The 16,084-nt window shown below is 38.5% G+C and overlaps 1 protein-coding gene across 4 annotated transcripts in view; it reads right to left on the minus strand.

Annotated features, from left to right (window-relative positions):
- Nucleotides 1-16,084, minus strand: part of ccdc24 (coiled-coil domain containing 24) — a 121,974-nt gene that overhangs the window by 72,555 nt on the left and 33,335 nt on the right. For all 4 annotated transcript variants that reach the window (XM_063064450.1, XM_063064447.1, XM_063064448.1 and 1 more), the window contains exon 3: nt 9,731-9,903. In XM_063064450.1, the coding sequence (XP_062920520.1) occupies nt 9,731-9,903 (173 nt within the window). The remainder of the gene's footprint in view (nt 1-9,730; nt 9,904-16,084) is intronic.

Here is a 16,084-nt window from a genome sequence, read left to right on the forward strand (position 1 = left end):
AAACACTTAATCCCTATATAAAAATAAAAGAGGTACCATCTAGTGAAGCTGTCAACGTGGAAGTGCCGAGTCAGTGTGGTAAAGCTTTGGCGAGAACAGGCAGCGGTGAGGTAAGTAGGCAAGTTAATTGCTTATTTCTTTTTCTTATTTAACATTTGAAAGAATAGGGGGTATGTCTGCAGGGCCAGTATTCTGGGTGTCACATGTAGGAATCTCAGGAGATTACCAGGCTCTCTGATGGCCACATCTGCATCAAGTGTATGGAGATGCTGGTCCTTAGAGACTGCGTTAGAGAACTGGAGATGCAGCTCGATGATCCTTGGCTTGTTAGGGAAAGTGAGGAGGGGATAGACATGACTTACAGGGAGGTAGTCACCCCAAGACTACAGGATACAGATAAATGGGTGACTGTCAAGAGAGAGAACGGAAAATGTCAGATAGTAGAGAGCACACCTGTGGCCGTCCTCTTCAACAATACGTCCTCCATTTTAAGTACTGTTGGTGGGGGGGAGACGACCTACCTTGGGGAAGTAACAGTGGCCATGCCTCTGTCACTGAGTCTGGCCCCATGGCTCAGAAGGGTAGGGAACTGAAGAGCATGGCAACAGTAAAAGGGGACTCTACAGTTTGGAGGACAGATAGGTGATTCTGTGGATGCAAAAAAGAAACACGGATGGTAGTTTGCCTCCCAGGTGCCAGGGTCTGTGATGTTTCTGAACGCTTCCATCATATCCTGGAAGGGGAGGGTGAGCAGCTCTAAATTATGGTACATATTGGTACCAACAACATAATTTTTTAAAAAGGGAGGAGGTCCAGAAAACGGAATACAGAGAGTTAGGAAAGAAGTTGAGAAGCAGGACCTCAAGGGTAGTAATCTCGGAATTGCTGCCAGTGCCACCCGACAATTAGGATAGGAATAGAATGAGGTAACAGATAAATGCGTGGCTGAAGAATTACAGCAGGGGGCAGATTTCCGATTCCTGGATCATTAGGCCCTCTTCTGGGCAAGTATGACCTGTACAAGAGTGACGGGTTGCACTTGAACCCGAGGGGGACCAATATCCTTGCAAGCGAGGCTTGCTAAAGCTGTTGGGAGGGTTTTAAACTAATATGGCAGGGGGATGGGAACCGGGATGTTAGAACTGAGGATCAGCTAGCTGGTTTACAAGTAGATGATGGGTGTAATATGAATGGGAGGACAAGCCAATGACTGGATACATATGCAGATAATGCAGAGTTAAATTGTACCATGGAGGCAAGATTCAAAAGGGTGAAGAATGCAGGACTGAAGATGCTGTATTTAAATGCATGTAGTATTTGGAATAAGGTGGATGAACTCGTGGTGCAATTAGAAATTGGGCGATATGATTTTGTGGGCTGAGTCGTGGCTGAAAGAAGGACATAATTGGGAGCTTATATTCAGACACAACTCTCCACCAACAATACATACAGCTTATGACAAGTCTGCACACCATCGCAGACTTAAAAGCTAAATGCAGTGGAGTTTCCAACATCACTGCCTCTCTCCCAAATAAGCTAACTCTTTCTGACGATCGATTCAATGTTGCCAACACTGAGCCCCTGTGGAATCCTGCAGCTGATGCGACCAGCAGCTTGGTCATCTCTGAGGCCAAAGTATGCAAGTGTTTCCAACGAGTGGACAGTCGCAAGGCTGTGGGACCAGACGGCCTCCAAGGGCAAGAACCCAAGGGTGTGCACGGCACAACTGGCAAGTACGTTTACAGATATTTTTAACCTCTCCCTCTCCCAGTGTAGAGTGCCCTTCTGCTTCAAAACATCCACTATTGTCCCTGTACCTAAAAAGACCAAGGTAACATGTCTGAATGACTGGCATCCTGTCACACTCACCTCAAGAATAAGCAAATGCTTTGACAGGCTGGTCAAGAACACATCTGCAGCATGATGCCACCCACACTGGAGCCCCTACAATTCACCTACCGACACAACTGATCAACAGACAACACAATAGCCACAGCTCTACACACCGTCCTTAACACATCTGGAGAAGAAGAATACTTATGTGAGAATGCTGTTCTTGGACTACAGTTCAGTATTCAACACCATAATTCCCTCTAGGCTCAACAAGAAGCTCAGAGACCTCGGCCTTCACCCTGCCTTGTGTAGCTGGATCCTGGACTTCCTGTCAGATTGCTGGCAGGTGGTAAGAGTGGGCTCCCTCACCTCTGCCCCTCTGACCCTCAACATAAGCGCCCCTCAATGCTGCATCCTGTGTCCTAAGTCCCCTCCTTTACTCTCTGTATACCCACGACTGTGTCACCACCCACAGTTCCACTCTGCTAATTAAATTTGCTGATGACACTACACTGATTGGCCTAATCTCAAATAATAATGAGGCAGCCTCCAGAGAAGTCATCACCCTGACATAGTAGTGTCCAGAAAACAACCTCTCTCTCAATGTCACAAAAACAAAGGAGCTGGTTGTGGACCACAGGAGGAATGGAGACAGGCTAACCCCTGTTGACATCAATGGATCTGGGGTTGAAAGGGTGAACAGCTTTAAGTTCCTTAGCATAAACATCACTGAGGATCTCACATGCTCTGTACATACCAGCTGTGTAGTGAAAAGGCACAACAGCACTTCTTTCACCTCAGACAGTTAAAGATGTTTGGTTTGGGCCTCCAAATCCTAAGAACTTTCTACAGGGGCACAATTGAGAGCATCCTGACTGGCTGCATCACTGCCTGGTATTGGAACTGTACTTCCCTTATTTGCAGGAGTCTGCAGAGTTGTACAGACAGCCCAGTTCATCTGTAGAGGTGAACTTAACACTATTCAGGACATTTACAAAGATAGGTGTGTAAAAAAGGCCCAAAGGATCACTGGGGACCCAAGTCACCCCAAGCACAAACTGTTCCAGCTGCTACCATCTGGAAACAATACTGCAGTATAAAAGCCAGGACCAACAAGCTCCAGGACAGCTGCTTCCACCAGGCCATCAGACTGATTAATTCGTGCTGATACTATTGTATTTCTATGTTATATTGACTGTCCTGTTGCACATACTATGTATTATAAATTACTATAAGTTGCACATTGCACAATTAGACGGAGACGTAACGTAAAGATTTTTACTCCTGATGTACGTGAAGGATGTAAGTAATAAAGTCAATTCAATTCAATAATATCAAATGATATACTTTGTATTGAAAGGACATACAGGAAGGCATAGACAGTGGTGTGGTTCTGTTGGTATGAGATGAAATTATACCTTTAGAAAGAAGTGACATAGGATCAGAGAATGTCAAATCTTTGTGAGTGGACTTAAGAAGCTGCAAGGGTTAAGAAAAAAAATGGGAATCATATATAGGCCTCCAAATAGTAGCCAAGATGTGAGGTTGAGACTGCAGAGGGAGCGGGAAAGGGCATATAATAGGGGTAATGTCATAATTGTAATGGGGGACTTCAATATGCAAGGGGATTAAGAAAATCAGGTTGGTATCAGATCGCAAGAGAGGGAATTTGTTGAATGTCTATAAGATGGCTTTTTAGAGCAGTTTATGCTTGAGCCTACTTGGGGAAAGGTTATCTTAGATTGTGTAATAATCCAGATTTTATTAGGGATCTTAAGGTAAAGGAACCCTTATGAGACAGTGATCACAATATGATTGAATTCATACTGCAATTTGAGAGGTAGAAGTACAAGTCAGATTTATCAGTATCACAGTGGAATAAAGGCAATTACAGAGGCATGAGAGAGGAGCTTGTCCAGGTGGATTGGAGGGGGATACTGGCGGGGATGACAGAAGAACGTAGGTGGCTGAAGTTTCTAGGAATAGCTCACAAGGTGCAGTATTGTTCTCAAATGGCAGGTCTAGGCAACTGTGGCTAACAAGGGAAGTAAGCATAGTTCCCCCTAAGCTGAGCGCGTGTGCGCGCGCACACACGTTTTTCAACCAGCGCACAAAGGAAATTAATGTGCACACTAAAGGTTAGTTACCTAAAATAATGTAGTAGTTAATAATTATACTTATTGAAAATAATCTTTTAGCTAACTGTTTCTGTTAACTAGTTAGTCGTTTTTTTAAATACCACAATGCACGTCACTTATTTACATCACCTCACCTTTCCTGTTCTGGTTTGTACAGCTGCATCACCGTGGCAGCCATCTTTGGTGGACAGTGTTCATATCGTAAAGTTTACAAAGATCTGTTTCAAATCCTGTAGATGGCTTACTATGTTTTTATTGGAAAAAATATTGATTCACTATGTCGAATTCAAAAGAAGCGAAAGGCGTGAAGCGCAAAAGAACTGCAAATTTGTTTAAAGTTGAATGGCTTAATAAAATAGTAGAAACTGTTACACCAAAAGCTCATGAGGTTATGAACGTTCAGCTACGAGAAATATTTATATATGATTCAGAAACTGGAGTTATCTGTTTGTATTGTCGTGATGTGAAAGTTGCTGGAGAATTTGCTAGTGGACAGAAGTGGGATCATATTTGGAAACTTGACTTTTTGAAACGTCATTTGACAAGTAAATCGCATTTGGACAATGTATAAAAGCTCAGGCAACAGAACCTGTCATTACCCGTTACAGGAGTGCTACGCATGTTACGGTTGAGTGCAGGTGAGCGAGAGAGAAAACGATCAAACCCAGAGGAGATCAAAGTTGAGCTACAAGAATGGTCAGCTTTTGATTTCTCCACAATTGCAGATTGTGACTTCACATTTGGCGATGAACAAGTTATTGCCTTATGTCTAAAATATCATGATTTTCTAGCTGAAAATATTGTAATAGTTAGACAGTTTAATTATTTCAAATTTTCCATGCAAGAAAAAATTAAATCCAAACCGATTTCTAACTTTGTTCAAATAGTGGCATTTGTACTTCAAAATGAACAGTTTTGTGACCTTGCACAGTTGATGGACATTGGGGGAACCTTTCTTGCGTCTAGTGCGGAGTGTGAGTGAGATTTTAGCCTAATGAATCAACTCAAAAACAAGCTGAGAAACCGTTTAGGTGAATGTCATTTGGATATGTTAATGAGAATCAAAAGCTATCAATGGGATGGAAGTTCTATTAGTCGGGATAGAGTTTACAAAGAATGGGTAAATGCCAAAGACAGGAGAGAGAAAAAATAACTGAGTGACTTAAATATGATAAAAATTAAATATCTCCAACCTGATGGCATGAATATTGACTTCTCTAACTTCTGTTATTGCCCCTCCTCCCCTTCATACCCCATCCCTTATTTATTATTTTTTTTTCCTTCCCCTTTTTTTCCTCTCTTTTTTCTCCCTCTGTCCCTCTCACTATAACTCCTTACCCATCCTCTGGGCTTCCCCCCTCCCCTTTCTTTCTCCCTAGGCCTCCCGTCCCATGAACCTCTCCCTTCTCCAGCCTCGTATCCCTTTTGCCAATCAACTTTCCAGCTCTTAGCTCCAACCCTCCCCCTCCTGTCTTCTCCTACCATTTTGGATCTTCCCCCTCCCCCTCCCCCTCCCACTTTCAAATCTCTTACTATTTCTTCTTTCAGTTAGTCCTGACAAAGGGTCTCAGCCCGAAATGTTGACTGTACCTCTTCCTACAGATGCTGCCTGGCCTGCTGTGTTCACCAGCATATTTTGAGTGTGTGACTTAAATATGTATGTAATTTTGTTGTTATTCTGTGCAGTTTTATAAACCTATATAAACTGTCCCATGTGTGCATTTAGTGTGCATATACTTTTGTCACAGGAAAAAAATTTGCAAAACATAAGATATTTGCGCACAATGACTACTAATAATTAGAGGGAACATTGGAAGTAAGGACTGTATAAAAGCCAAGGAAAGGGCGTATAATGTAGAAAAAGTGAGTGGGAAGTTGGATGCTTGGGAAGCTTTTAAAATCCAACAAAAGGCAACTAAAAAAGCTATAAGAAGGGAAAAGATGAAATACTAGTGCAAACTAGCCAATAATATAAAGCAGGGTTCTAAAGGCTTTCCAGTTATATAAAGAGTAAAAGGGAGGTGAGAGTTGATATTGGACCACTGAAAAATGATGCTGGTGAGGTAGTAATAGAGGGACAAAGAAATGGAGGATGTATTTAATAAGTACTATGCATTGGTCTTCATTGTGGAAAACACTAGCAGTGTGCCAGAGGTCCGTGAGTGTCAGGGAGCGAGAGTGAGTGCCATTGCTATTACAAAGGATAAATCACCCGGATTACATGGACTACATTCCAGAGTTCTGAAAGAGGTTTGCTAAAGAGCGGGCAGATCCATTGGTTATGATCTTTCAAGAATCACTTGATTCTGGCATGGTTCCAGAAAACTGGAAAATTGCAATTGTCACTCCACTCTTTAAGAAGAAAGGAAGGCAAAAGAAAGGAAAGTTAGCCTAACCTCAATGCTTGGGAAAGTGTTGGAGTCCATTGTTAAGGATGAGGTTTCAGGGTACTTGGAAACCAATGATAAAATAAGTCAAAGTCAGCATGGTTTCTGTAAAGGGAAATATTGCCTGACAAATCTGTTAGCAATCTTTGAGGAAGTAACAAACAGGGTGGACAAAGGAGAGAGTATGGATGTCATTTTCTTGGATTTTCAGAAAGCATTTGATTATATGATGCTGCTTAACAAGATAAAATCCCATGGCATTATAGAAAAGATACTGGCATGGATAGAGGAATGGCTGACAGACAGGAGGCAACAAGTGGTTGGCTGCCTGTGACTAGTGGTGTTCATCAGGGGTCAGTATTGGGACTGCTTCTTTTCACATTGTTTGTCAATGATTTGGATAATGGAATTGATGGCTTTGTGGCAAAGCTTGTAGATGATACCAAGAAAGATGAAAGGGTAGGTAGTGCTGAGGAAGCAATGCAATTGCAGCATAACTTAGACAAATTGGAAAAACGGGCAAAAATGTGGAAGATGGAATACAGTGGTAAGAAGTGTATGATAATGCATTTTGGTAAAAGAAACAAAAAAGTGCAGACAGTAGAGCAATCACTTTATGTGACAATGCACCCTTCACGACTTGCTCCATCCTCTAGCAATTTCTCTCAGACAGTTGAATGCCCCCTTTGTGGCACAAACAGTGCAGCAGCTTTTCCAACATAAAAATCTAGCCAGACAACTTTTCTCCTTCCTCCAGAAATGTGTGCTTAAAATTTATCCTAAGATGTGTTGCACTTCCAGCAGTGCCAAAAGCAACTTCCAGAGCTAGCAGATAATTAGCTGACGTGGCTAACGGATTTTCTGCCTTGAGGAACCCCACTATATTAACTGGTGACCCCTTTAAGCTCTCTGCCAGTCTCAGTTTTTTAATATTATCTCAGCACTGCCATTCATCCAATAACTGAAATGTCTGTTCAGCCCAAGCCTCACATTCTTCTTTTCCATCAGGTGTGAGCTTGACTCCGGAGAACACTCTCTGCCGACAATAACTTTGGCTTTCCACAGGTATACTTCTGCACTTATCAACCAGCAATGTAAAAGCCAAAATGAGCTTAAAATTTAAATCAACAGCTGAGGGATTCAGTAGACCCATCACATCAGACAACTCCTTCCTTTCACTCCACAGAAACAAGAGCAACTTGTCTTTAAAGTCTCTGCCCTCAGCTGTGGGAAACTCAGCTTCCAATACAGCTCCCTCACCTACTCTCCCCTCTTCTCTGAAAGTATGGATGGCCAATGGCCCCACCTCTCCCGGGATCCCAAGTGTAACAGGCAGATCCACTTCCATCATGTCATCGATAGTCTGAACTAAAACCACATAGTTGCCCACCTTTTGGTCAAACTGCAGCTCCATGATTGTAACTTTCCCTATTGTTTTAACAGTACTTAAAACCCTAATCAACAATTCATCTGAACTGTGAATATCCACCCCGCTCAGAATGCAAGTATTAGTTACGGGCAATCTCTTTGAAACGCACAAGCGCTTAATCCCTGCGGCATCCATAACCACGTTTCTTAATCACTTTCCCAGACAATGGTTTAATACAGGCTTAAAACACAAACCTACTTAAGCAATTCTTAACACAATTACACAGCGTTCAACTAATTCAATCCATGATAATAGCCCCCACAACGAAAACCTTTATACTGGGCGTCTCTGGAAATGCGGCTCATTAACTCCACGCGAACAGACATCGGACTCCGCAGCCAGGAACCCATTTTTCTCAGATTCTGTACATTTAGGGTGTATACAACTTTGGTCCCTCCAAACCCATGAGGTTGGGATGTCTTGCCCACCCAAACCACAGTTGGCGTGAATGCTGTGTGATTTACTGGCCCCTGAGAAATAACAGATTGTACACTGCATACAATTATAAAGAAAGAATATTTAAGAACTTTAACTTAACCAAACAGTTGTTAAAGAAAAGAAAGGATAAAACAAAAGGGCTCATCATAACTAAGCAATCAAATATGCACATAAATGGGAGCTCATCTTACAGTTTTCTTTAACTCACAAGCTGGACCTCAGTCTGTGTGAAAGCATACATCACCTTCTGAACCTCACCTGAAGTCTATCTCGAACAAACAGGCTGTGCCACAGGAGTACTGGCCCTTCCTCCTTGAAGCCACTCATCTGTACAAAGCACCTTGTGCAACAGAGATGGCACCCTCAGCCATCTTCCTCCCTGTCTTCTCCTAGCTCCGGCCAAAAAGACCTCAAACTACACCAGTGTCCCTCACAAAAACCTCTCCACCCGGCGTTCTCCCAATTCCACCATCCTGACTGGTTGACACCACACTCCCAAGTTGAACAACAAAGCCCCTTATCTCAGCTCAAAACCAAACAGGTTGAAAGCAGAACAGACTGCTCTTACAGAACTGCTAAAATGAAATGCCTACAACATAGCAGTAAAAATCTCAACTAGGATGTTACACTTGTTTCACTCCAAGCTCCTAATCCAGCCCCCTTTAGTGTTGACTTACTAATTATAAAAACACACCAGAATAAAATCCAAATATTAGGAGACTGAAACAATTACTTTTTTTAAAAATTCTGCTCTCACAACGAGTTATTTCAGCTGCTTAAAAATCTGAAGCTTATCAGATCAGAAAACATGCTCCTCTGTATCCATTCTTATATTCTTCAACTGACATCCTTAAGTATCCTCTTTTATCTTTGATTGTCCCTCTACTCCCGAGGGCAATGATCATTATTTTTGACCACCAAGGTTGGTGAAATTCAACTCTCATTTTAATTTGTTTGCAGCAAAGCATAGAGTGGATAGCCAGCGCCTCTTCCCCAGGGCACCACTGCTCAATACAAGAGGACATGGCTTTAAGGTAAGGGGTGGGAAGTTCAAGGGGGATATTAGAGGAAGGTTTTTTACTCAGAGAGTGGTTGGTGTGTGGAATGCACTGCCTGAGTCAGTGGTGGAGGCAGATACACGAGTGAAATTTAAGAGACTACTAGACAGGTATATGGAGGAATTTAAAGTGGGGGGTTATATGGGAGGCAGGGTTTGAGGGTCAGCACAACATTGTGGGCCAAACGGCCTGTACTGTGCTGTACTATTCTATGTTCTATGACATATCTACCAAATGTAAATATATTTGGACAAATTCTATGAATCTCAACTTTGAAGGATTTAGTTTTAAAATTAAATTTTAAAACTCCTGCGATCTTTCCTCCCTTTCAAATTGGCTAGTAACTTGATTCTTCTCACATAATCATAAGTTCTTACATACAGAATACCAAACAACAATCCATACCAAACCCAAACCAGGAATATAAAATCCATGGGAATACTCAACCTGCCCTCTTTGTGTGCTTTGTTTTGAATATTTAAAAGTAGAAGTTGAATTTCCTGGCGAAGCAGATCTTTGATTGCAGGAGATTCTGGTAGCACTGCATGTGAGGCTTGTGAATGACAGGAAGTCAATCTGCTTGTTCTCATCGATTGCCAGATTTCCCATAGCATAGCCACCTGAAATTTAGATACATATGAAGAACTATAGGCAGGTTAAAAACCTTACAGTAGTATACAATTAATAAACTATGGAGTAAGAAACTATTGAGACACTGGACACCATAAATTGGTAATTAACCACCAGTTCATTTATGCAATCACACAAGGCCCGGTTTCCATATTCTGTAATATATACTTCAGTTCATGTTCTGTTTTTGACATCTGATTTATTGGAAACTGGTGCCCACGAAATTAGATGGTTTCTCTGTCAATGTGGTTAAAACAGAAATGCTAATATGTTATGTTGTAATTTGTAATCTCGTCTGAGGAATTCACATGATCACGTACAAGTTAACATGACCAACAATTACTTGGATCTAAAATGAGATTAAAACCTTTATACACTTCACAAATGACAAACCACTCACAGCAAATTGTTAGTTGTTTCATAAGTAAAAGCATGATTTGATGCAATATATTACTGTGCTACTGAAGAGAAGTGGTGTCAAGTCACCGTGACAAGCAGAATTTAATTGTTGGATCTGAGAGTTGTGCAGAAATAAAGTGTTTATAGGATTTTAATTGCATTTCCATTAACAGCAAAATTCAAGTAACAGGCATCTGCTTTTTATCCCCTAAAGCTTAATTGCCAAGATTAATTGTAATTATTTTTTTAAAAAACATGCAGATGTCGTAATCTGTATTAAACAAAACAAGAAAATGATGGAATTACTCAGGTGAGATAGCATCTGTAGAAAGAAACGATCCTTGTTTTAGATTGGAGACATTTTTTCCAGTATTTTCCATTTTTATTTATGGTCACAGTTGTGTTTCTAAATCAAGAAATATCCTGGCTCATTTGCTAATAAGGTAAAGGATTCAGGCAACTGGAGGTCTACAGTGGCAGAATAGTGCTATGGAAAGGGGACACAAAGGGATTTTTGGGGTACTCATTTCCAAATAATTAGAAGTCACAACATGAATAAATATTCTCAATGACTTGGCCTCAACAGCTATCCGTGGCAATGAATTCCCTCTGATTCACTACCCTCTGGCTAAAGAAATTACTTCTCATCTCTATTCTAAATGAACATCCCTCTATTCTCAGGCTGTGTTCTCTTTATCAAGACTCACCCACTATAGGAAACATCCTCTCCATATCCACTCTGTCTAGATCAGTGTTTCCCAAGCTTTTTTAGCCCAATGCCCCCCTAAAGCACTTGCATACTTGCCAAAACCCCCAAGGAACAATGTGCTTTTTGGCGCCCTCATGGTGCAAAACAATGTCTACCATATGCTAACATGAGAAAAATTATTCTTCTTTATATTTTTATTTGTCTCTAAAGCTACCTTACACAGTACCTGGGTGCTGTACTTGTTCACTAAGCTTGATGGTTTTTAGCAAGAGCTGAAATATCTGGTTCACAATGTGACAGCAAAAGCCTAAACTCCCCACATGTAACAACGTCCAAACAGTTTCTGTTTTTGCGAGTATATGGTTCACTGCACTGAAGCCTTTTTCCAACAAAGTTGGAGGATGGAAATGCAGTGAAGAGCAGTATGGCTCTTCTCCAAAGACCAGGAAACTTCATATGACAGTGTAACCACATACCACAAAAGCCGACATATTTGAAAAGCATTTATGCTTCTTCATCATTGTGAATTTTGATAATTTCTTCTTGCAAGCTCTCTTCCTGTTCTTCCACCATGCAAAAAATGGGTTAATTACCCAGACCAAAATTTCCAGATTGTTCAAATCCTTGAATCAATTCTGAAAATCCTTCTTCAGTGACTGCAGGTGTAAGCAGTACTCTTGCAAATCAATGTCTGTGAAAGAGAGTGCCATTCCTTTCACTCAGGGAAACTGTAATAACATTCTTTTCTCAATGTTTTACTTATACATTTCAAATTTTCTGACAAAAGTAAACACTGCATTTTTTGCCTGGATTAAATTTAAATTCTCATCTTGCAGTATCATATTTAGATGTTCATTTTGTCATACAGATCATCCAGGTATGCCAAATCTCCATGAAGAAATTCTTCTTTCCAATATTTTTATTAGTTTCTACACAGAATACAGAGTACAAGAAAGTATATATAAAAGACCAAAAAAGATTTTAAAAACTACCAATTACATTATATATATTCATAATAACAATCTCATTACCCCGTATTCATGCAAATTAATCAATAGTTATATTGAAATATACTAATTTATTACAAAAAAAAGAGTCTAACTCCTACCAAGACCGAAGCTGTTTATTAAGGAGAAAAAAAGGGAAAAATACCTTCTCATATAATAAAAATTAATAATAGCCAACATCTGAATTTAAACAACGAATTAAAGGTTTTGAAAGTTTTGAAAATAATTCAGATAAGGTCCCCACAATGTTTGAAAGTCTTGACGAGATTCAGAAATTGAACAACAAATCTTCTCTAAATCTAAGCATGACATAACGTCGCATAACCATTGAGCACGAGTAGGAGGAGAAACATCTTTCTATTTAAACAAAAGCGCCCTCCTAGCTATAAGAAAGCTAAAGGTCAAAATATGTAAATCAGATGTCTTCTGCTTGATATCTTGTCCTGCAACAATACCGAATGGGACCATCAGAGGATTAGGCTTAAAATCGACTTCGAAAAGTAAAGAAAAAGTTTGAAAAACTTTCTTCCAATATTTTTCAAGACTTGGACAAGTCCAAAACATATGAATTAATGAAGCTTCTCCATTATTACATCTGTCACAGTAGGGAGATATATCTGAATAAAAACGAGAAAGCTTATCTTTAGTCATATGGACTCTATGTACCACCTTAAATTGTATGTGGGAATGGCGAGCACATAGCGATGAAGTATTAACCAGTTTAAAATTTCATTCCAAGTTTCCTCAGATATTGATGTCTCTAAATCCTGTTCCCAGAGATTCTTAATTTTATCAAAAGGAGCATTCCTCGTCTCCAGTAACATACCATAAATATTAGATATTGAACCATTATGAAAAGGTGTCAAATTAAAAATTACATCTAGTAAGTTCTTATCTGAGCTTTTAGGAAATGTGCATAATTGAGATCTTAAGAAAGTCTCTGATTTGTAGATATCTAAAAAGGTGAGTTTTGGGTAAGCTATACTTCGCTGACAATTGCTCAAATGAAAAAAGATTTCCTCTAACAAACAGATCCCAAAAACATTTAATACCCAACCTGTCCCATTCTTTAAAAACTAAATCAGTCATGGAGGGTTTAAAAAAATTAGAATATGTGGGACTTGAAAGGGAAAATCTCAATAAACCAAAATGTTTTCTAAATTGTATCCAGATCCTCAGAGTATGTTTAACTATTAAATTGTCAGTTAGTTTACTTACAAGTAAAGGAAGTGAGGATCCAAGAAGAGAAATAATAGAAGATTTATTAACAGAGTTAGCTTCTAAAGAAACCTACACCAGACAGTCTACACAATTAATATAATATAGCCAAAACGTAAGATATCGTATGTTAACTGCCCAGTAATAAAACCTAAAATTAGGTAAGGCTAAACCTCCAGACTTTTTAGATTTTTGAGGATGAACTTTATTTAAATGAGGGCATTTATTTTTCCATATATAGGAGGATAAAATAGATTCAAGGGAGTCAAAAAAGGATTTAGGAATAAAAATGGGTAAAGCCTGAAAAAGGTATATGAATTTAGGTAGAATATTCATTTTAATAGAATTAATTTGTCCAATCAACCATATTGAAAGAGGTGACCAATTTAATGATATCTTTTTTACATAGTTTAATAAAGAAAGTTTTCTTTAAACAGGTGTTTATAATTCTTAGTGACTGCTACACCCAAATAAGTAAATTGATTCCTTACAATTTTAAAAGGAAGATTAGTATTAATTGATACCAAATTGTTTAAAGGAAATAATTCACTCTTATGTAGGTTCAATTTATATCCTGAAAACTGGTTAAAACGGTAGAGTAAAGAAAGTATGCAAGGTAGCGAGGTTTCAACATTAGAGATAAAAAGCAATATATCATCAGCGTAAAGCGATATTTTGTGGATGATACCTCTCCTTAAAATACCACAGATATCATTAGGGTCTCGAAAAGTAATGGCGAGGGGTTCTAAATCTAGATCAAAAAGCAAAGGCCTCAACGGACAACTTTGTCTAGTTCCACGGTGAAGTTTAAATGGTTTGGAATTTTGAAAATTAGTAAGAACCTGAGCAGAAGGAGATAGATAAAGTAATTTAATCCATTGAATAAAATCTGGTCCAAAATTAAATTTTTCTAAGGTTTTAAATAAATAGTTCCATTCAACCCGATAGAAGGCCTTCTCAGCATCTAAGGATATCACACATTCTGATATCTCCTGAGAAGGAGAGCAAATAACATTTAATACACGGCGTATATTAAAATGGGAATGTCGGTTTTTACTAAATTTCGTCTGATCATCAGAAATAATAGAAGGTAAAATATTTTCAATCCTACGAGCCAGAACTTTAGAAAGAATTTAGCATCAACATTGAGTAATGAACTTGGCCAATATAAAGAACATTCAGTTGGGTCCTTGGTCTTTTTTAGGACAAGCGAAATAGAAGCTTCATAAAAAGATTGAGGCAAACTACTCAATTTGAAAGAATCCAAAAAAGCTAAGTGTAACTGCAGTATAATTAATGAAGAAAAAGTCTTATAAAATTCTCCAGAAAATCCATTTGGACCCGGAGCTTTCCCCGAGTGTAATGAATGTATAGCCTCGGCAATTTCCTCATAAGAAATGGGTTGATCCATCTGTTTGCAATTACCTGCAGAAAGTGCAGGAATATTTAATTGATCTAGAAAATTATTCATTACAGCATTATCTTTAGGGGAACCAGAACTATAAAGTTTAGAATAGAATTCTCTAAAGGTATCATTTATTTCAGAGTAACCAGTTGTCCTATCACCATTAGTTTTGCAAATTTCTTTAATTTGTCATTTAACTACAGAAGTTTTTATTTGGTTGGCCAATACTTTGCCTGATTTATCTCCGTGAATGTAAAATTGAGTTTTACCTTTAAGAAGTTGAGTTTTAATTGGAAATGTTAACAGAAGATTATATTTAATTTTAACTTTAACACATCTTTTATATAAAACAGGATCTGGAGCTATAGCATATTTTTGATCTAATTGTTTCAATTGATTGGCTAATTCAATTCTTTCTTTATTAGCTTTATTCTTAACACTGGCAGTATAAGAAATAATTAGTCCTCTAATATAGGCCTTGAAAGTATCCCACACAATAAAATTAGAAGTCTCTTCCTTTTTATTCTCTTCGAAAAACAAAATAATATGCTTCTCTAGAAATTTTAAAAACTCCTTATCAGATAACAAAGTTGTATTAAAACGCCAAAATCTGTTGGTTTGAGGGAGACCAGGGAGATTTAAAGATAGAAATCCAGGAGCATGATCTGAAACAGCAATCTCTTTATATTCACAGGAATGAACTGATGAAATTATTTGACTATCAATAAAAAAATTGATTTTTTGGAATATGTATGATGAACATGGGAAAAAAAACGAGTACTCCTATCTAAAGGATACAAAAAATGCCAAACATCAACAATACCACACTTCAATAAAAAAGATTGAATAAACAAAGCTGATTTATTAAGAGACGCTGGTTTAGAAGATGATCGGTCTTAAAAAAAAGGGTCTAGTCAACAGTTAAAATCTCCTCCCATCACCAAAGAATAAAGATTCAGATCTGGTAGAAATGAGAAAAAACGCTCAAAAAATCCTGGATCATCTACATTTGGGGCATACACATAGGCAAATACTATTAATTTATTATCTAGTTTTCCTGAAACTATAACAAAACATCCATTAGTATCAGACACTACTTTATGTTGGACAAAGGAAAGTATATTATCTATAAGAATCAAAACTCCTCTAGATTTGGCCTGAAAAAATGAAAGAAAACAAAGTCCGTTCTAACGGCTAAAAAAAAAACGTGGATTATCACATTTGCATATGTAAGTTTCTTGTAAGAAAATAGGGGCCTTAAATTTCCTAATATAAGCAAAAATCTTATTACGTTTAAAAGGGTGATTTAACCCTTTCACGTTAAAACTAAGTAAATTAATAGTTTGGTCCATTTTTAATATTATTTAAAAGGGTTAAAATGTAAGTTAAAACCAAGCCATAAACCTTGAGAAACGGTAACCAAGCAACAAGTT

This window comes from Mobula hypostoma, chromosome 12 (assembly GCF_963921235.1).
Source record: "Mobula hypostoma chromosome 12, sMobHyp1.1, whole genome shotgun sequence".
Lineage (NCBI taxonomy): Eukaryota > Metazoa > Chordata > Chondrichthyes > Myliobatiformes > Myliobatidae > Mobula > Mobula hypostoma.